At 48.6% G+C, this 22,007-nt stretch overlaps 1 protein-coding gene across 1 annotated transcript in view; it reads left to right on the top strand.

Moving 5' to 3' along the window:
- NAA16 (N-alpha-acetyltransferase 16, NatA auxiliary subunit) overlaps positions 1-22,007 on the top strand; it is a 587,644-nt gene that overhangs the window by 171,018 nt on the left and 394,619 nt on the right. The window contains exon 7 of the mRNA XM_078657379.1: positions 9,819-9,938. Within this exon, the coding sequence (XP_078513505.1) occupies positions 9,819-9,938 (120 nt within the window). The remainder of the gene's footprint in view (positions 1-9,818; positions 9,939-22,007) is intronic.

Raw genomic sequence — 22,007 nt, 5'->3', positions numbered from 1 at the left:
ACATATTTTTTTCTCCCAAATGATGAAAGCCCCCACCTTTTTTCTCACTCTGACTTTCAACTTTGTGAGAGGAAGACCTATTTTGATTAATAAGAGATGGCTTCATTAGTAGCTGCAGCTGGTGCACCCCCACCGCCACCACCACCTCCTAGGAAGGAAGGACCACCTACCCAGTTCCTTCCCAACCCTGAGGAAGAGGAGGAAGAAGAGGAAGAGGAGGTACAGGAAAGAGTATTCTTGCCTGAACAGCCCCGGAAATCCCACCATAAGAACAATTTCATTTGGCAATTTTTTTCATTTCCAGAAGGCCAAAATAAAGTCAATGCCCGTCATGTCACATGCCTGATCTGTAAAGAAGTTCTGTCCCGAGGCACAGATAAAAAATATAGCTTTGGGAACTATACCATGCATCGCCACATGCAAAGGTGGCATCCAATAAATTACAGCGTGGCTGAGGTGCGTGACTTGCGTGAAAACCCACGAACTCCTGTGGCCACCACCTCAACACAGGAAAGTTTTTCGGGACCAGAGGCGAGGGAGACGGTCCTCAAAATTCAGAGCAATTTTCAGCACATCAAGCTGGTGTGTATTTATTGTGGGGGACTACTTTGCCACGGGGAGATGAGTGTGATTTTAATGAACAGAGCATTTGAAAATCACAAGTGCTCAAAACGCTCCAAAAAGTGATTTATTTATTTTTTGCTCCTGTTGAGCCGTTTCTAATGCCCGTTTTTCGTTGTTCCCCCTCAAAAAACCCAATTGTTTTTTTAAATTGTTCCAAAAATACAAAAAAAAATATATGTTCAGAAAAATAATAAGAAAAATATAAAACAATAAAAAAAAAGTTCTTTTCAGAACTACCTCCCATTTATAAAAAATTGCTAAAATGTTTAGCACTCTTGCAATTTCTTTTTTTGGGATTCGCTGCCTGGTTCGCGCCCCGGTACGCGAACCGGAAGCGAACCAAAAAAAATGGAAAAAAAAATAAAGAGTGAATATAAGGGAAGGAGACAGAGAGAATAATGTTAAAAGAAAGACAGCTAGACGGAGTAACACAGAGATACTGTATAATAGATAATTATACAAAGAAAAGTTATAAGAGGGAAAAATTGGGAAAAAAAATAGAAAAGGAAGTGAAAGAAAAAAAGAGTGTAGAAGAATAATAAAAAGAGTTACTTGGAGAATGTGAATGAATCTTCAAATTAAAAAGAACGAGAATAAAAGATGTGGAGTAAGAGGTAGGGATAGAACCGGACTAAAACAACAACCCTGAGAGAAGGTGTTAAAAAAACAGTGAGTGAAAGTAAATAGGATTAAAACATGTGGAATGACAGAGAGAAAAAACAGAAAGAAGAAAAGAAGTGATAGAAAAAGAATAATTGAAGCAGCAAAAACATGAAAATAAGACAGTGCTTGAACTACAGAGAGAAAGCATAAAGAACAACTAGTAAAAGAGTGAAGAGACAGTGACAGTTTGTGTTAGAGAGACGGACTGAGTGAAAAGAAGTGAGGAACTGAGAACAGAGGGACTGACAAAAGGAGTGGAAGGAGTGGAGTAAGTAAGTAATTGAAAAGGAATGAGGGAAAAAGCAAAGGAAGGAAACTGAGGGTTAAGGAAATAAAGCAGTGGAAGTAATAGAAGTTGAATGTGATAGAGATGTTTGGGAAAAAGTACTAAATCCTTACTTTATAGTTGTTGTTAACTCCATCACTTATAATTTTTTTAATTTCAATCTCTGAAAGAAAGAAGAAAAATTTGAAAAATGTTAAAACATGTATTTAAAAAATAGAAAAGACAAGGCATAAGGTTGAAAATCATACAATTTTACAAAGAAATAAAGTTAGAGATAAACATTCTGAAAGGAAAATAAAGTAACAGTGAAAGACAGACAGAGTCAAAAAGAAATAGAAATAGAGTAAATTACTAAGTGAATAAAAAGAAGGATAGATTCAGTGACAGAAAACAAGGATAGAGATGATTGTGTTTAAAAAACCCATATAATATAATAAATCAGAAATCAGAACTCGGCAAAACTACACTTACTTTCCATGACGTCGAATGATATGCGATGAACAGCTTATACTCTGTTGTGCTCTAAAAAATCCGTGCCCGCCACTTTCTGAAAGAAAAGCTCTTTCTTTTTGAGTAATATGTTAGAAACAATAAATGACTTTTTGCTCTCTACCACACTTCTCCTCAAGGCCAAATCGTGTAAGAGCCAATTTAATCTCTTCGAATTCCTCAAAGCAAATCCCGTCATTTTCTTTTTCCCCGACTTTCATTAAGAAAACGTCCAAAATCACTTTCACAATCTTGTACTAATAATATCTCCCCTTCTACTTTACTTTTATTTCACATTTCCTATAACATTGATACGACTTAATATGAGGCACACTTACACTACCTCTATGACTTTTCCAATTTTTTCATTCTCTTGATCTCCGTTACTAACAAAGCAATTATTTTTTTTTTATTTTTTTTTTAAAAAAAACCTTTATTCAGCAAGAAAGAAAATACAAGTACAAGCCTACAACCCTCTGGGCCGGCTAGTAACATATCAAAGACGGGGATGATAGCATTACACAGCTCATCAGCCGACAACCAAGGGTCCGGCAGCAATGGTGCACAATATCAGTCAAATCTATAACGATAAGATATGGAAAGGTTTAATTTTTAGAAAAAGAAGAGAACGAGGCTGCATCTTAAATCGTTGTGTCTGTTCCATATGATACGGGGAGAGGCAAACAAGAACAATACGGAAGACAGGAGAACCTGCAGGAGAGAAAGGAGAGGGTGGGGAGAGGGGGGGACCCAGAGAGAAGCATATCAATAATGTGATACAGGGGGGAGCCGAAGCGCATGCTCAAGGAGAACAAGGAGCGTCAGGGGGACCAATGAAGGGGGGATCACATATCTCCCCACGGTATGAGTTCCAGTGGTCCCATATCCTACCCCATTTTTTGGGCCTGCCACAGATCCCCACAACTGTGCAATGTCCCTTTTTGCGACCATATTTCCCAGCGTGACCCACTGAGTCTGAGCAACTGTGCAATCGTTCGGTTCCCATACGTTCAAGAGACAGCGCCTGGCTTCGGGCAGGAGTACAACATTCGTCACCTCACTCATCACCGCATGCACTCTAGTCCAGAAAGACACAACTTCCGGACAGTCCCATACGATGTGGAGGAAGGTTGCAATCATACCACATCCACGTCGACACAGCCCATCCTCAGAAAAACCCATATGCATCAATCGCAGACCCATGACATAGACCCGGTGCAGAATCTTCAGCTGAACGAGTCGCAGACGCGCCGGGATCGCGACCTCCTTGGGAGACTATATCGCTGCCTGCCAATCCTCATCATCCAGTTCCAGCCCATCGTTGGTCCAGTTACCACGAAGCCGAACAAGCAAGTCCGACCGAGTATTGATAAGTTTTTTGTAAATAAGGGAGATAGTGCTGTCTGGAACATGTCCGTCCAGCACCCTGTCTTCTAGGGGGGAGCTCTCCGGAATATCAGAACCGGACGGAAAAACCGACCCAATGGCATGACGAACCTGAAGGTATCGAAAATATTCCGAGTCATTCAAACTGTATTCCTGTTTCAATTCAGCAAAGGTCTTAATTCTATTCTTAACCCAGAGGTCACCTATCTTGCTGATTCCGATGAAGTCCCACCTATCGAAACCCTTTGACGTCCACAATTCACCAAGCTTCTCCGCGGCAAACAAAGGGGTCGCCATGGTCAGCGTATCTGCCCATCCAGTAGCCGCGGTCACGCTACCCCACACCCGCACAGCCACTGCAGTGGGTCCCGTCAGATTCTTTCTAGCGCCCCGAGAGTAGAGAGCCCTGTAATAATCTTCCCCGGGTAACAGCCATCGATCCATCTCGAATGCGGGATTCGGGACTGGACCGTACATGGCATGATTCACCGCGCTCAGTTGAGATGCCCAGTAGTATCTTCTTATATCAGGTAACGCTATGCCCCCATCGTACCAGGGCAATGTAAGCTTAGCCAACGCAATACGGGGACGGCCAGCCCAAACTAGCTTTCTCTGGAGGCACTCGATTTCACGAAAGTAGCTAGCCGGCACTAGATCAAGTGTGTTTTGTACGGCATACAAAAACCGGGGTAGAGACATCATTTTAAACAGGGCCGCCCATCCCAGGGGGGACAAGGGTAGACCACACCAGCGACGTCCGACCGAAGCCGGGCGAGTGGAGGCAGCAAATTACGCTCATAGCGTATCACAGGGTCAAGTGAAATATAGATCCCTAAATATTTAAAGCCAGCACTAGAAACCGGGATCGGGCATACTCGGGGCAGAGAAAGAGGAGCACTGGTCAGCGGGAAGATACACGACTTGGACCAATTGATAACCAACCCGGAGTTACGTCCAAAGGAACTCAAAACATCAAAAAGGACTCCTAGTGATTTACGGGGGGACGTCAGGTACAATAAAATATCATCGTCATACAATGATACACGATCTTCGAAGTCAGGGGACTACCGAATACCCTTTAGTGAAGGCTCCCAACGGAGCCAGGCGGCAAGGGGCTCGAGCGCAAGTGCAAATAATAGCGGTGACAAAGGACATCCCTGCCTCGTGCCCCGCCCGAGAACAAAGGGCTCCGAGGCCCTACCGTTAACCACAACCTGCGCCAACGGTTGCTCATACAGGAGTTTAACCCATGCAATAAACTTTGGACCAAAACCGAATTTGGCAAGAGTAGCCCACAAATATGGCCACTCAACCGTATCAAAGGCCATCGAGGCATCGAGAGAAACCAAGATGGCCGGCTCGCTGAGAGACCCCGCCATCGCGATGGCGCCGTGAAGACGACGAAGATGGAGCGCAGTATTGCGTTGGGGGATAAAGCCAGACTGATCAGGGTGAACCAATTCGCCAATCACCGTGATCAGGCGGTTAGCCAAAAGTTTCGCCAATATTTTAGGTTCGGCATTCAAAAGTGAGATCGGGCGATATGATGAACAGCGCTCGCGGGGTTTGCCATCTTTATGGAGAACCACAATAGAGGCCAGCCTCTTATCCCGGGGAAGGAATCCAAGGTCTCGCGATGCCGCAAACATATTAAGCAAATACGGCGCCATTTTATCCGGGCTCAGCTTGTATAACTCGACCGGTATACCGTTGGAACCAGAGGCCTTCCCCGAGCGAAGGGAGCGTATAGCGAGCGCAACCTCATCAATGGAAAAGTCAGCCTCCATTAACACCCCGTCCGACTCCGAGAGACTAGGCAACTCAAGATTACGAAGCAGCAAGTGCGAGTCCTCCTCCAGCCTGGTCGAAACCGGCGCGTACACAACCCGAAAGTGCTGGGCAAACACCTCAACTATCTCAACCGGGTCCACGACTGTCGTTCCATCAACTTTCTCAACTACAGGCACAACACGATTCATTCTGTCTCGCCTATCCAGCCAAGCAAGCAACTTCCCTGCTTTATCACCCACGTCATACAGACGCCCCTGCTGCACACGATTCATTGCCTCAGCCGAGTCAGTCACCAGGGCCCTGTAATCAGATTGCTTAAGAGCCAAGACATGCAATTTCTCGGGAGTAACCCCAGCCTCCAACCGTTCCTCCAATACGGCAATCTCAGACTCCAAGTCCGCCACCTCCTCATTTTTGCGCCTCCTTTCACCAGCAATCAAAGAAAGGGTCTGACCACGGATCACAGTTTTATAAGCCTCCCATAGGGAGACCGGGGAGGACACCGATCCCTCATTTTCAGTCAAGTAAAAGTTCATGCACTTGACCACCTCAGATCTGATTTTGGGGTTCTGAAAATGCCATGGATTGATCGGGGCAATCCGGCCCCCAGCCCCCAGATGTATATCAATGTGGAGCCAGAGCGGGGAGTGGTCTGAAATTCCTCTAGCCAAATGCTTGATTTCACGCACCGAGACCAACTGCACCACCGGCACGAGGATATAATCAAGTCTCGAGACTTCCATGGGCACCCGAGTGGAAAGTGTACTGAAGCCGGCCAGGGTGCAGTTGTCTCCAACAGTCTGCCAACCCAAAGGCATCTAAGAATTTCCCCAGCCATAGCTGCGATGTAGGGAGGAGCCCGGGGGGGCTACGATCACTCTCCCCATTCACCACGGAATTAAAGTCGCCACCCACCACTAGCAATCCATCAGGCAAACCCAGAATTACCTCACCCAGGTCGGAGAAGGTAGTAGACTGTAGGCCAGGCGGTACATAAATAGACAGTATGGAAATCAACTTCCCTTCCCATCTCCCAGGAATGGCTGCGTATCGGCCTCTATCGTCCAACACCGTGCCATCTATCTCCAGGGGGAGGGAGTTCCTAACCAGGATACCAACCCCCCTCGATCCAGAGGTGAAGCCGGAGTGAGCCACCAACCGGTAACCTCGTCTGTTCAGTGCATGACATGTATTGCCCACCAAGTGAGTCTCCTGGAGCAAGACCACATCCGGTGAACATCTCTTCAAGTATTGTAATACAATCCCACGTTTGATCCTGTCCCCCAGACCATTAACATTCCAGCTCAACACCCTAAGTCCCCTACCCCCCATCCCAGAAGAAAACGGACCGCCCTCCCCACCTCGAAACAGCCACAGGATAGCAAATGGAAAACAAAGCACAGCCTAGAAACAAACAAAAAGAAAAGAATGTGGGCATTAATGATCAGGTGTTATATGAGAAAGAAAGCCTCCTTCACAAACTCGGCTTTAAGTATGTTTTATTATATTTTTAACGCATTTGGAAAAGCGGTTCAGTCGGTGGAGTGGATAATGAACAGGTGTTTGGGTTGTCTGTATTTGTACAAGCGAGTGGAAAGACAATCCTCAGTAGACCTGCAGCTGTGGGGATAATACGAAAAAACCTTATCCTAGCCATGTCCAAAACATAGGATAATCGCCATCACGTTCCATATTTCGTATACCTTTAACAGCACAACTTCCTGCAGTGCTTCACCTGTCCACATTAGATAATTTTAGTGGTCATTCCTTCTTCCTCCCGATTTGACTGTGACTAGCCTCCAAACCTGAACTGCAGAAGTTGTGGTACACTGGAGCATGGCCCCCAATGCCCCTATCAGACAAGTAATACCAAATGCTGTTTTACTCCAGGTAAAACAATAACCTCAATTCTGGTGGTTGTGAACCACGCCTCTCTCTTCTTCGCTCCGGTGCAAGCTTCTTAGGTTTGCTGATTCCACATCCAGCATCTGCTTACTTGGTTGGCAAGGGACTTCATGACCCTTAGTCTGTTCAAGTTCGCTTTCCATTGTGGACTCCATCTACTGCACTCGAGGGAGGTCTGCAAAATTGCAACAGGTGTGATCAGCCCCTTAAAGGAGAGCTCAGGTTGGTTGGTGCTGCCAAGTTTCGCTCTTCACTCCGAAAACTTGATCCAATCGGCCGCCTCTCCCTAATCTCCCCTGCACTTCTTTACTGTCCTGGATGGATTTCGGGCCTTTGGAATGCTGCGAGCATCACTTCAAGAGCTGAACTTGAGGGAAGTATCTGGAAATATCTGGTGCTCCTTGCTGCAGTCTGGAATTTCCTCCAGTTAAAGATTTTTGGCTCCACCACAAGATGAGAATCAAGGATTCACCATAGGTGATTGTGTTTTAGCAAACATTAATCGACCAAAGTTTAAATACAGTTAAAATTATAATTGTATGTTTGAACATCATCTATTTCCTGGTTTTAAACCAGGAAATAGATTGGCCTAAAATGCTTTCGGATGTTGAGTGGCAATTGGTGAACTTCAATGTTCTAGGATGACTAAATGGGTTTGGAAACTTTCATTGTCCGCATCACCTTCCTTGGTATGATTTTCAAATGTGTTCTTATTTAGTAACGAACAGGTATGTTAGAACAGCAGGCAGAGGAAAACAGGGCAAGCAGGAGCCACCTGGCCCAAACGAGGGGATTGAGGCCTTTTGCTCCTCTTTTTAATGTGGCTCGTCCTACTATGGATCCTGAGTAACTGGGCCAAGTACCGCTTCAGCACTTGACTCTCAGTGGTAGCGCAGGTTGAACAGTCCAAGGCTTTCTTGGGTTAGACCACACTAGCAGACTCAGTCCCACTCCGACTCTGTTCGAAAAGTCAAAAGTGTCAAAAGTGTTTCAGTGCCTCAGCGCTGTCTCGTAGACAAGTTCCTCCCGTGCCTTCTGGCCCTTCGCTCAGTATTACCTGCATCAGCAGGGATTATTGACCAGAGTCTCTAAGACATACACAGCTTTGCAGGGACTACGGCTGGGTGTCCTCGGCGCTTCTCTGATACAGTATAGGTTTTCTTTGATCTTTCCCACCTCAGTGGGGGATCGGGCCTACACAGGTCAGCACAGCGGCCTCTGAAGACAATGGAATACATCAGGCTGCAATTCTTTTTTTTCCCCCGGTGTCATATAGGGCCACCACACGAGCCCTTCACTCATGCGATGGTCAGAGCAGCAGGTTTCTCCTTTGTGGCCCAACCTGGCATAAGGAGGTCACCGGCTTGCACAACACGCATGGGCAACAGCCCAATGGTCATGGCAATCTTCTTGGGGGCCCCCCTCTGCCATATGGTCTCGCCAACTTAAACACCGCACAAGGGGGATGGCCTGATCGGCATGGCTAACTTCATGGCAGCCCTCCTCTGGCATATGGGGTCGCCAACTTGAATCTATACACGGGCAGTACTCAATCAGTGCAACAGCCATCTCCTCACACCTCGCTTGTGGGTGCAATTGACAGGATCTCCCACTGAACTTTGCTTCTTCCAGCACACTCCTCTTCCTCACAGGGCTCACTGGTTTTGCAAAGCAGGCAGGCACTGGTGCACCAGGGGCAGGTAGTCTTGGATGTCTGAGTGATGTCCCCATACCCAGATGGGAGACTGGCAGTCCTTAGCCTCCAGCCCTGGTCATAGAAAGAAGTCTTTCAGAGCCTCTTGTCCTCATAAAGCCCGTCTGGCTGCTTGATAGTTTACTATTTTGGCGTCTAGTTCCCCTTCTTATAATCCATTACCAGACACCAGATATGATTTAGGGTCTTAGTTTTTTAAATTTGCTTGGGAAGTACCCTCTCTTATCTGCCTTGCCTTTCACCCAGAAAGTAGTGTGTCACAACAGTAGAGACTTCAAATCTGATAGCCGCACAACAGGCTCAATGGGAGTGACTAGATGGTCAGATCTGGATCTCAGCCACAGTGTTGTGTATTGTACCATTCACAGGTACACATACACCCAGAATGCATACAACACACATACTACACTGCACTGCATACATACTAACTTGATGTAGGCAAGGGTGAGTTAAGCACACAGCAGTGGGATTTTACCTGCATGAGCCGGAAGGCCTCACTCCAGTGAACTAGGTAAAAAGGCCTTCTCACTTCTACTGATCACTACACGGTATGCTGCCACCACCAAACATGTGCTGCTTAACTCCTGGCACAGGCTGTAGCCTTTTACCACTATCCGGGAACTGCTTTAGGGCCCCTCCCGGTCCAACAAGACTGCAATATGTGAGACAGGCCTATGTTATGATATGCATACCATGATCTGTGTTTTCCCCCGACAACAAAAATCAGCACCAGGGATCTAGACATCATTGCAGCAGTGACACTCAGTGCAGGGGTATACTTCCATTAACATGAGGGACTTTTCCATTCCAACACGGTATTTCTTGTATATCAGAGACAATACGGAAAACTAATGCTATTCCAAATGATTATGTCCCTAGGTCTATCATGTTGATCTCCTTGTACATAATTTTAACTTGTAAATGGCGTTGTTTCATGTATGTTGCCCACTTTATTTGTAGGAGAGGTGTTTTTGAAACTGGGAAGATTAAAAGAAGCTTCTGCTGTTTATCGAGAATTGATTAATCGTAATGCCGAAAATTGGACCTATTATAAAGGCTTGGAAAAAACGTTGCAACCATGTAAGTAATCTTTATAGAAATTGTACTATTTTTGTGTTATGTTTGCTTGACATTAGTATTGATGTTTCCGAAATAAATAAGTGTGAGTTATGCTGATACTGTATGTTTTCTGAAGCTCCCCATGTTTTACAGGTGTTTAGGCTGATCATTTATGTAAACTGAGAAATGCAGTCACGTTGAACTCTTACTGCTGCAATGGAGGGATATCAGTGGCATGCTCACTCTCTTCCTTTACATATTAGTGAAAGTGTTGAGTCTACACTGTAGCTGGCGGGTCTAGAGGCTGTGGCATGGCAGCTTTTAAAACATTTTAATTAGTCTGAGAATCCAACCATTATGCTGAGTCCTCCCACCAGAAATTATTTTGATATATAAAATCATTTTTGGTGTGAGATAGTTACATCAACCCAAACTGTGGCGTCTTGTAGTGTGACATTTAATCATCAGCAATACTATTTAATCAAAGTAATGTTAGGTGGTTAAGCAGCCTGGGGATTAACCCTTCCATGATCATAATATTTAGCTTTAAAGCAGCTCCCCTTCTTGAAGTTGTTTATCGATTTTTAAGGTATCGCCCCCCACATAACCTAGAATATTATTGCACGTCACTCTTCTGTTGTAGTTCAATTTTGTTTATAAAAAACAATGCCATTTTATGTTCAGAAAGAATTTGTTTTCCATTTGGCTATATGCCATACTTCTTTTTGTTGGTGATAATGACAAAGAATGACAATCAAAAAATGTAACTAAAACCAAAAATAAATAAAAGATTAAAAGCACCTTAACAAGTGCTGTCATTTTTTCATGTTATCAAAGATAGGCACCACAAATTCCCAGGGCCCACGGTACGAAGCAGATAGTCTGTATAATAAATGCTTGTGTTTACCGTTTATACTCTGAACCAGGTCAAGGTCCAGTGTTGCATGGAAAGTCAGCGATGACAATAAACTGCTCATGGTTTCATACACAAACGGTCTAACCGCTCATGGTTTCATACACAAACGGTCTAACCAACTAGATGGTATTCACTGAGTAAATAAGGGTCGAAACCAGAGAAGTACACCCTGCACATCTGACAGATTGTATGTAGCCCTCACATACTGTCCTCCATAATCCCTTCTTCCACATTGGCATCTGTTATTGTATATTTGTGCTATCTCTGCCCCAACCATACACTTTTGCTACCATACCTGCTGAGCAGCCATTTAGTTACATTGCAACACCTTTAAGATTAATTTTCTTTTAACAAACTTGCGACAACTATTCTGCTGTCTGACCCTTCTACTTCACAATTTGTTAGAAATTGCCTGCACTGCAGGCAATAGTAGTTTACAAACATCTCTAAATAACTCAACACTTTATTGAAATTTGAAGTCCTTTGAATGTGAGCCGTCCTCTGTCGGTGTTCCATAGCTTATACATGCACCACTAAAGGACACATCCACTTCCGGGTTTGGGACTGCACTGTATTTTTGTATCCATGCCTCCCCATTTACTTTTTTTATTTATTATTTGATAGAAAAATATTCCTCCTTCTGTCACATTTGGCTCCTTAGAAGCAGTGTTTATAGTAGCTGACTACCACAAGACTTATATGTTGCGTCTAGGGACTTGGCATCTGGTAGTGTTTTGTGGGGTAGATTAAGTCTGAAGTTGCAGAGGAACTTTCTCTTGCTGATTGCAAAGATCCTTCTTGATCTAAGCGTGGTCTTCGACACAGTCTCCTACTCCACTTTTCTCTGCATACTGGAAGAAGCCAGCATCACAGGCAGTGCACTAAAATCGCTAGATTCATTCAATAGGAGCTTCCAAGTCAGAGAAGAGCCTTTTCGCTGCACGAACCAGCAGTTAAAATGTGGAATGCCACAGGGCTCTTCCTTTAGTCCAACACGTTTTAACATGTACGTCTGCCCTTTATTAACATTACATGCTCCCTAGGTTTTACCATGATATCGTATGCAGATGATACACAGATTATCATCTCCTTCTCACCTAATGCAAACTCCACATCTCAAAACGAAACCTATGTCTAGCGCAAGTCACTAATTAGATGGCAGCTAGCGGTCTATAGCTAAACGTGAAAAAACTGAGGTCCTAGCAGTTGGAAATAATCCATCCCAATTGGACCAATTTATCTGGCCTCCATCCCTAGGTGATCGCCCACTTCCCAACCGGAAGTGAATAGTCTGGGGTAAATTGGTCACTCACCTCGCCATGGTCTCGCAGATGTAAAAAGTCACAGCCAGTTGCTTCGTCCTTCTCCGAGCTTTAAGAAGAAAAACTCTTAAATGGCTCCCCATGGACGTGCGCAGAATAGTTAGTGGTTCCGGGCCGTATACTATCTTGCCTTGATTATGGCAACTCCCTTTACCTAGGCTGCCCACTTTCTTTCACTAACAAACTGCAGACCATCCAAAATGCTGTTAACCAAATACTACTGGTGTTAGACTTGGCATCTTTGGCGTGGTTTCCCTGACATTTTGCCTCAACCTCCTATATTTTTGATATCGTGCTGGATTTAGTGTTTGCTGGCCTAGATACTTTGGGCACTTTGCCACTGCTAATCAGTGTCAAAGTGCAAGTGCTCCCTATGTGAATTGTGAACATGATTGGTTATCCATGATTGGCATATTTGATTTACTGGTAAGCCCCTAGTAAATGTAACTGAGTGTGCCAGGGCCTGTAAATCAATTCCTACTAGTGGGTATATAGCACTGATTGTGCCACCCACAAAAGTAGCCCTGAAAAGGTATCTCGGACCGGCCACTGCAGTGTCTGCACACAGTTCTGAACTGTCATGTCGACTTAGCAAGTTCACCCACTTGGCAGGCCCTAACCTTCTCTTTTCTTACCTATAAGGCACCCCTATGGTAGGCCCAAGGTACCCGCCCTGGGCAGGGTACAGTGTATGTTAAAAGTAGGACATGTACTGGTGTGTGTGACGTGTCCTGAATACTGCCAATTTTGTTTTTCACTATTGAAAGGCTATCTTGCACCATAGGATGGAACGGGAAATGCTTTGTAACATCTTACAAGTATAACTTCCCATTTGGACAAGATAGAGAAATGAAGTTTAGGCTCTCTAAAACTCAGAATTTATTAACCGATCTTTTAGTAAAGCTGGTTTGTAAATTGTGTGTTTGAAAAATGCCACTTTTAAAAAGTAGTACTAAGAGGAAGAGGTCCCAGTGTGTATCACAAGGAATAAACACAAATCAAAATATAATTCACAAAACAATTAATGTATCCACACTGTTTTAATTCACAACGGGATATAGTGTATTCAATACACAAGCAATTTATCATGAAATATACGGCGGTTGCATAGTGCCCAGGAGGGAGAAAGGGGGGGGGGGGGGGGGAGGGAAGTGAAGTCAAGTGAGATGGTGAGGATGGAAGGATTGAGTGACAATAAAATCGGTCAATTGGCAGTATTGCATTAGCGAGTTAAATGCAAAGCAAAAAATGACCAAAGGTTCAAGCATTTAGATAAACTGGCATACTTCACAAAGTACAACTACTGTTACAATGATGGCGTGAAGTTGACACAAGAAAAGGTGGTTGTCGACGTTTCGACCCTCTGATATGCAGGGATAAGTTGTACCCTTGCTGTGGGGTCTTCTTCAGGACCAAAAGGGGAGCGGGACAGGCAACCTAATAAAAGATGTGTAAAGGGAGACTTTGTTATTCAACGGGGTATGAATCTTAGCAAACTAAAATCAGGGTGGGCGCACAATGGACAATTGGGAAATTGACGTTGACAACATAAATTGTTCTACAGTAGTAGGCACGCGGTGCCAAGGTGGTAGCGGCACAAACATTCTCCTCTTTGACTATGACAATGCTATTGTAAACAGAAGCATTTATAGTCAGGCAGCTAGTGTTGAAATAATGGGGAACATCAAATAACCCTAGAGTGGGATATTGAATAAAATACCTGCGAGTCAAGAATCTCACGGTGGTAAGTGGTGACATCACATGGGGTTCAATTAGTTGATACGTGTCTGTAAAAAGAACACGTAACATTTCAATCGGAACAATAGAGTTGAAAACATCATGCAATGAGACGCATAGAAGGTTTGACCGACATGCGGTTAAACAGGCTTACCGACTGCCTCAATATGTTGGAGGAAGCAAATTGTCGGAAAAACGATCGCACCTGAAATAAAGAAGGATGCGCGCTGATCACTAGAGTGCCAGTGGGCCAATGCATCGACTCTACAATTATCACCTAGTGACTAATGTGACAGGGTACAACGGACTCACCGTTTATTACACGGTTGGACATCACCTAATTTCTGTCAAATTTCCTCAACAGACACTACGGAGTTCCACAACCCGCAGGTCTAAGGCGGCTCCGCCCCCTAACCTCAATTGTGACGGTGAGTCGGTGAGTCCGTTGTACCCCGTCACATTAGTGACTCCGTACTGGGCTGAATAGACTCTGTCTTCACCCACTGTGGTCATACTGCATCAGAGAGGACAGAATTGGTTTGGACTGGGCTCAGAGACCCTTGTACAAAGAGAACAAAGACATTCTGGGGAATACGTATTAGACCGAAGACCCCACAACTTTAGATCACTTCTGAAGTCAAAAGGAACCTTTGCCAAGGAGGAGAGCTGAAGAGCTGTGAGGAGGAGTACTACCCCTTTGTTGTGTGCTGTATGGGGTTAACATGCAGTTGCTGTTTCTGCCCAGGAGAGGACAAAGACTGGAACTTTGCTTTGGACCTGTTTGAAGCAGATCTCCAAGGGCCTGTGTGTGCTTGTCTCCTGTTCTGAAGTCTCAGGGACACAAAGACTTCACCCCCAGTTCCTCTGAACTCTGTTGCTGAGATTTCTGACCTGCCAGGAGGTGCCTGCTCCAGTTCTGGGCCCATTGAGGTTATGCTTGCTGCTCGGAGCTGGAAGAAACCCAAAGAACTGAAGAAATCGACGCATCGCTCTTCTTGCGGTTGTTTTCCTGTTGCAGCACCGCTGTCCGAAAAGATTCACTGTGCCACTGCCGAAACCGGTGCAATGCCTGTCGCTGCTGCAAGAACAGACGGGTCGAGGGATCGCGGCTTAAGAAAGTGACGCATAGAGCGCCGTCGCATCTTGGATTTCCACGCATCGTACCTGTGCGCCAAATTTTCCTGACTCATCACCTACGGACCAGAATAGTCTTGGAGGTGACTCATCACTTCCCCCTACCGACCTGACACGATGCATCACTTCTCTTGCATGCAGAAGAACTGTTGCATTGCCTCCCCTTGGTCTCAGGAACGGACGCTTCTTTGTTTCTCGACGCTTCCCATCTCTGCTTCTGTTTGGCCTTGTGAATTTTGTCGCATCTGAAAGAAACAGGTTAGTATTAGATTCCTTACCTTAGAATATCCCCAGGCGTCAGTCTGGATCCGGAAACTTTTGCGTAGCAGTACCCCTGCGCGTCGGCAGGCGTCGTCTGCAGGCGTCCCCTGCGGCTCCGCGTCCGTCGTCGGCGTCGTGCGCCGTGATGACGTCGCTGGAGTATATAGACGCCGCCTCCGCGCGCTGACGTCAGTTCTTCTTTTTTCCGCGCCAGTTAGCGCAGATCCGAGAAGTGCAGTACTCCGGTCTTTTGACCAAAGTTTTTTGTGAATCTTTGATTCTTGTTACGGTGCCGGTAGGATGCCCGGTTTTAAGAACTGTGACGACTGTGACCGCACGATGTCGGTCACGGATCATCACCGACTCTGCCTTCGGTGTCTGGGCCCCGACCACGCCGTGGACGACTGTGTCGATTGCCGGGCCCTGACGAGTAAAGCTAGGCGGGAGCGGTCCCGCAAGCTACTCGAGCTGAGGGTGTCGGCCCCACGTCGAGAGCGGTCCCGGTCCGGCCGGAGGTCGAGGGAGCGGTCGAGGGAGCGGTCGCGGAGCCATCACGAGCGCTCCGGAAGTCGTCACCATTCCTCTGGTTCCTCAGGTAGGAGACATAAGAAGTCGGGGCGTCGTCATCGTACCCCCGACTCCCCCCGACGCTCGCGCGATGCGGCCGGGGGTTTGGGTGGCCCCACCCCCGCGGCTCCGCGTGGGTCGCCGGCGCGGCCTGCTCCATACCCTACGGTCCCTGGGCAAGGCGCGTCACGTGAGGAGATAGAGGAGTTCCTCATGGCCATGAGGGCACTGTCTCCTCCGACGGGGCCTACGGCGCCTTCGGGCCCTGTGCTCCCGTCCGGGGGTCCTAGAGGTTCGGGTGCCCCTGCCTCGACGCCGTCGGGTGGTCCGGCTCCGACGCCGGCTCCGGCCCCGGCACCGCTGGGACCCTCAGGGTCGACGCCGACTGGTCTACCGGCCTCTCCGGGCGGCGCCGTCCCCATTACCTCTCCGACTCCGGACGCGGAGTCGGACCGGCGTCGTCCGACGCAGAGTCCGACGCCGATGGGGCCTGTGGACCCCGAGGAGCCGGTCTACATTGTTGACTCCGAATATGGGGAAGATGTAGAATACGGAGAGGGTTGGGAGGGGTCTGAGGACCCTCTGTCACGCGAGTGTCAGTACAATGTGGACTGGACAGGTGATTTGGGTGACGCCAGTGGTCTGGACGACTCTCCTAACCCTGGTTTTGTCTCGCCTCCTACTGTGGCTTCGGAGGCTGGGGCTGCTTATTCAGTGGTGTTGATGAGGGCTGCCAAGGCCTTGCACCTTGAGCTCCCCGTCGCGGTCGTGAGGCCTAACATCCTCACTGAGGTCTTCAAACCGCAGTCATGCCCACAGGAGCCACTGCTGCCGTTCAACGAAGCCTTGACAGACGTTCTTTTGGGCACGTGGTCCAGGCCCGCAACAGGTTCGCCTGTTGATAGGAACGTGGCCAGACGCCACCGTCCGTGTCCGGACGACCCCAAGTTCCTGTCCACCCATCCCACCCCTGAGAGTCTGGTGATCCAGGCCTTGACTTCCCAGACCGCATTCCCGTCGGCCCCGCCCGACCGGGAATCTAAGAGGTACGACCAGTATGGTAAGAAGGTCTTCTCGTCCCTGAGTTTGGGACTGCGGTCTTGCAACACCGCATGCCTCTTGGGCCGCTACACCCACTCTCTGTGGGATACGGTCGAGGAGTTGCTGCCTGAATGCCCGCAGGAGGTGCGGGCAAAGCTCGGCAAGGCTATGATTGAAGGCCGAGATGCAGCAAGATACTCCATCAGGTGTGGTCTTGATACGACCGACTCGCTGGGCAGAGCGATGTCCACGACGGTGGCGATTCGTCGCCACGCCTGGCTGAGATCCGCCAACTTTTCGGCCGATGTCCAAAATACCTTGATGGACATGCCGTTCGATGGCAGTCGCCTGTTTGGCGACAAGGCGGACCACGCGCTGGAACGCTTCAAGGACTCCAGGGTCACGGCCAAGTCCTTGGGTCTCTCGACCCAGCGCCAGCAAACGGGTTCGTTTCGCTCCTTTCGTGGCCAAGGAAGGGGCGGTCCCACACGTGCTGCCAGCCACGCGCCGCAGAACACTTCTCAACGCGGTGGCAACCGTGGAGGCCGCCGTGGAGGCGGTCGGGGACAACGGCGAGGTCAGACCACACCTCCCCCCGCAACATCGGCCTCTAAATCCTCCTAGTCCGTGCTTTCAGGCCCATGTGACGCCAGTGGGTGGCAGGGTTCGCCATCACCTCTCCCGCTGGCGCACTATCTCATCGGACAGGTGGGTGCTGCAGCTCGTCCGAAGGGGCTACTCCCTCCCCTTCGAGACCACTCCTCCAGCCATGCCACCACAGAACCACCGTGTGTCGGGGTACCACTTGACACTTCTGCAGGAGGAAGTTACGGCCCTCTTGGCCAAGGGGGCCATCGAGCGCGTTCCTGGGCCAGAAGTAGGGTGTGGTTGTTATTCCCACTACTTTCTGGTGCCCAAGAAGGACAATGGGGGCCTACGTCCTAACTTGGATCTACGGAACGTCAACGGCTTCCTCCGGAAGGAGAAGTTCAAGATGTTGACTTTGGCTCAGGTCTTGGCTGCTCTAGACCCGCAAGACTGGATGGTAGCGTTGGACTTGCAGGATGCATATTTTCACACCCCCGTCCTGCCGGCCCACCGGCGTTACCTACGGTTCACGGTAGGCCACGAGCACTTTCAGTTTATCGTGCTCCCCTTCGGCCTTACCAGCGCCCCACGGGTGTTCACAAAGGTGATGGCGGTGGTCGCGGCTCATCTGCGCAGGCTAGGGGTTTCAGTCTTCCCCTACCTGGACGATTGGTTGTTGAAGGCGGGCTCGCCCCAGACAGTCGTCCACCACCTTCAGATGACGGCAGACCTCCTGCACGAGCTGGGGTTTTCCATCAATGTGCCGAAATCACACCTGTGTCCCTCTCAAAAGCTCCTTTTCATCGGAGCGGTTCTCGACTCGGCGCAGTTTCGGGTTTATCCTCCGGAACAGCGAGTCCGGGATATACAGGCCTTGATTCCCATCTTTCAGCCGCTATCCCGGGTTTCGGTCAGGTTGACGCTGCGGCTTCTGGGGCTGATGGCTTCCTGCATCCTTCTGGTGCATCACGCCCGGTGGCGGATGCGGGCTCTGCAGTGGGACCTGAAGTTTCAGTGGGCCCAGCATCAGGGCAACTTGTCCGACCATGTCTTGATCTCGGAGGGCACTGCGAGACAACTGCAGTGGTGGCTTACGGACCGCGATTGGGTCAGAGGCAGATCCCTCTCCCTTCCCCAACCGGAGCACGTAGTTGTGACGGACGCGTCCCTCCAGGGCTGGGGAGGCCACTTGGGAGAGGCGGAGATCAGAGGCATCTGGTCTCCGGCGGAGTCCCGGCTCCATATCAACATGTTGGAGCTGCGGGCGATTCGCCTAGCACTGAAGGCATTCCTCCCCTTTGTCAGCGGGAGTGTAGTGCAGGTGTTCACGGACAACACCACCGCCATGTGGTACTGCAACAAGCAGGGCGGAGTGGGGTCGTGGACCCTTTGCCAGGAGGCGCTGCGTCTCTGGCAATGGCTGGAACGTCAGAGCGTGACTCTGACGGTTCAACACCTGGCAGGTTCTCTGAACGCCAGGGCGGACAAACTCAGCCGTCGGTGCTCGGTGGATCACGAATGGCGTCTGAACTCGGACGTGGCGAGAGGCCTCTTTCTGCAATGGGGCGAGCCTTGGTTAGATCTATTCGCCACAGAAGAGAACGCGCAATGTCATCAGTTCTGCGCGTTGGAGTTTCCAAGACGGCACTCGCACGGCGACGCCTTTCGGCGCGAGTGGAGCTGCGGTCTGTTGTACGCCTTTCCGCCTATACTACTTCTGCCCAGAGTGCTGAAGAAGATCAGGCGCGACCGGGCCCAAGTTATCCTTGTGGCTCCGGACTGGGCTCGAAGGTACTGGTATCCCGAGCTACTCAGCATGTCAGTCGGTCCCTCGATCCGCCTGCCCCTTCAGGAGGACCTTCTGTCGCAGCAGCAGGGGATGGTCCTCCACCCGAACCTGTCCAGTCTCCACCTCCATGCGTGGAGATTGAGCGGCGACAGTTGAGGCCATTTGACTTGCCTCCTGAAGTTTGTGATGTGATTCTGGCAGCCAGGCGTCCCTCCACAAAGTCGGTATACGCCTGCCGGTGGAACAGATTTGTGGCATGGTGCACAGCAAAGGCTGTGAACCCTCTTTCTGCCCCTCTTTCCGAGGTTCTCCTCTTTCTTCTCTCTCTTGCCCAGCAGGGCTCTGCTCTGGGCACTATCAAGGGCTACATTTCTGCCCTTTCGGCCTTTCTAAGGCTGCCTGATCAACCTTCTTTGTTCAAGTCCCCTATTGTAACGAGATTCTTGAAGGGCATCACGCACATGTATCCACCTGTTCCGTTCGTGATGCCTCAGTGGGACTTGAATCTGGTTCTGACTTTCTTGATGTGCGCTCCCTTTGAGCCGCTTCATTCCTGTCCTCTCCGTCTCCTGACTTTGAAGACGGCCTTCCTGGTTGCCATCACCTCTGCCAGGAGAGTGAGTGAGCTCCAGGCTCTTTCTGTCAAACCTCCTTTCATGTCCATTCATCCAGACAAGGTGGTTCTGAGAACTAGACCTTCTTTCCTGCCCAAAGTAGTTTCTGCTTTTCACATCGGGCAGTCCATCACCTTACCCTCCTTCTTCCCGCCTCCGCATCCCTCAAAGGATGAAGAGCGGCTCCATCGTCTGGACCCAAAACGTGCGCTTTCATTTTTATATGGGTCGCACACGCCAGTTCCGGGTGGATGACCAACTGTTTGTTGGCTACGTGGGTGCGAAGAAGGGAAGGGCGGTACATAAACGAACCATCTCTCGGTGGGTCGTCCTGTGCATCAAAGCGTGCTACTCTTTGGCTCGGAAGGAGCCTCCTGTTGGGCTGAGAGCCCATTCCACTCGGGCCACGGCGGCTACTACTGCCCTGGGCCGGGGAGTCCCCTTGCAGGACATTTGTCAGGCGGCTACGTGGGCCTCGCTGCACACGTTTGCGAGGCACTACTGCCTGGACAGTCAAGTCCGGAGGGATGGCTTTTTTGGCCGTTCTGTCCTCCAGGGCTTTCTGGTGTAAGCTGTATTGGTTCGCAGACCCACCACCGGGGTTGGTATTGCTGGGGTATCTATTCTAAGGTAAGGAATCTAATACTAACCTGTTTCTTTCAGATGAACAAGTTACTTACCCTCGGTAACGATATATCTGTAAGAAACAGTAGTTAGTATTAGATTCCTTACCGCCCCGCCCATCCTCCCCGTTCTGCGAACTGATACATAGGGTTAAGGTCATCCCCTTCAGGGCCCTAGTTTCGCATGGCACCAGTGTTGGTTCTTCCATGGCTCTGCGTGTTCTGGCGCGGAAAAGCTGTGTGCAAAGAACTGACGTCAGCGCGCGGAGGCGGCGTCTATATACTCCAGCGACGTCATCACGGCGCACGGCGCCGACGACGGACGCGGAGCCGCAGGGGACGCCTGCAGACGACGCCTGCCGACGAGCAGGGGTACTGCTACGCAAAAGTTTCCGGATCCAGACTGACGCCTGGGGATATTCTAAGGTAAGGAATCTAATACTAACTACTGTTTCTTACAGATATATCGTTACCGAAGGTAAGTAACTTGTTCATCTACAGGTACTTTGTGAGAAATCACGCATCCATTGTTTTCTATGGACCCAGTTGCTTGAAGCCTTTTTAAAGACAGACCTATTGTTATTACATGTATGTTGGATTTTTGTTTTGGTCTTGTTGAGTTTAGATAAAGATACTTTATTTTTCTAAACTAGTGTGGTGTCCATTTGTGGTGTTATCACTGTTTTACTGTGTGGTTTGAGTACAAATACTTTACAAATTGCCTTTGGGATAATTCTGTCTGCTTGTGCCAAGCTACCCAGGGTGTGAGCAGGGGTTATCTAAAGTTTGTATCCCCCTTACCCTGACTAGAAGCAAGGGTCCCTATTTGGACAAATGTACCTACCTCTGCCAACTAGAGACCCCCATTTCTAACATTGGTGGCAGCGTAGTGGGTATTCCTAAGACCCAGTCAGCCCACCCAGTGCTTACCACCTTTCACTGGCTGCCATGGAATGATTCAATCCAAGGCACTCTGCATCGCACATCATGCCAAACATATAGTAGACCCAGGTGTCCTCCACCAGCTCATCAACCCCTACCAGGCCAACAGCGAACTTAGGTAAAACAAATTAGGTCTTCTCGTCCTCCCAAGAATTAAGCAAGCCAGAGGTGGTTGCCGTTCGTTCACCTACCTCGGCCAGAAATGATGGAACTCCTTACCTACTAGTCTTAGACTCAATGACAATCTTCAGAAAGCAACCGAATACCGATCTGCCATGTGCTCCACAAAAGCCCATGAATAAAATAGGGCACAGTGTGATGCTTATATGATATGTATATGTTGGTTTCTCAACCAGTCACCTTTTATGTGTTGTGGGTATTAGGCCTCTGTGTGCCTTTCTGTGGCATTTAACCCTCTTCAGATCATACGGTGCTGGTAACCTTGCTCAGTCGGCCAGCCATGGACCAACTCCTCTCTATACCATGATTGCCTCCCTTATTCTGGGCGAGGGTGACTTATCGTATTTTTCTTTAACTTTCAATATAGAAGTGCCCC

The sequence above is a fragment of the Lissotriton helveticus genome, chromosome 8 (genome assembly GCF_964261635.1).
Source record: "Lissotriton helveticus chromosome 8, aLisHel1.1, whole genome shotgun sequence".
NCBI classification, from domain to species: Eukaryota; Metazoa; Chordata; class Amphibia; order Caudata; family Salamandridae; genus Lissotriton; species Lissotriton helveticus.
The sequence above is the reverse complement of the archived record's forward strand: the minus strand, read 5'-3'. Positions and strand labels throughout refer to the sequence as shown.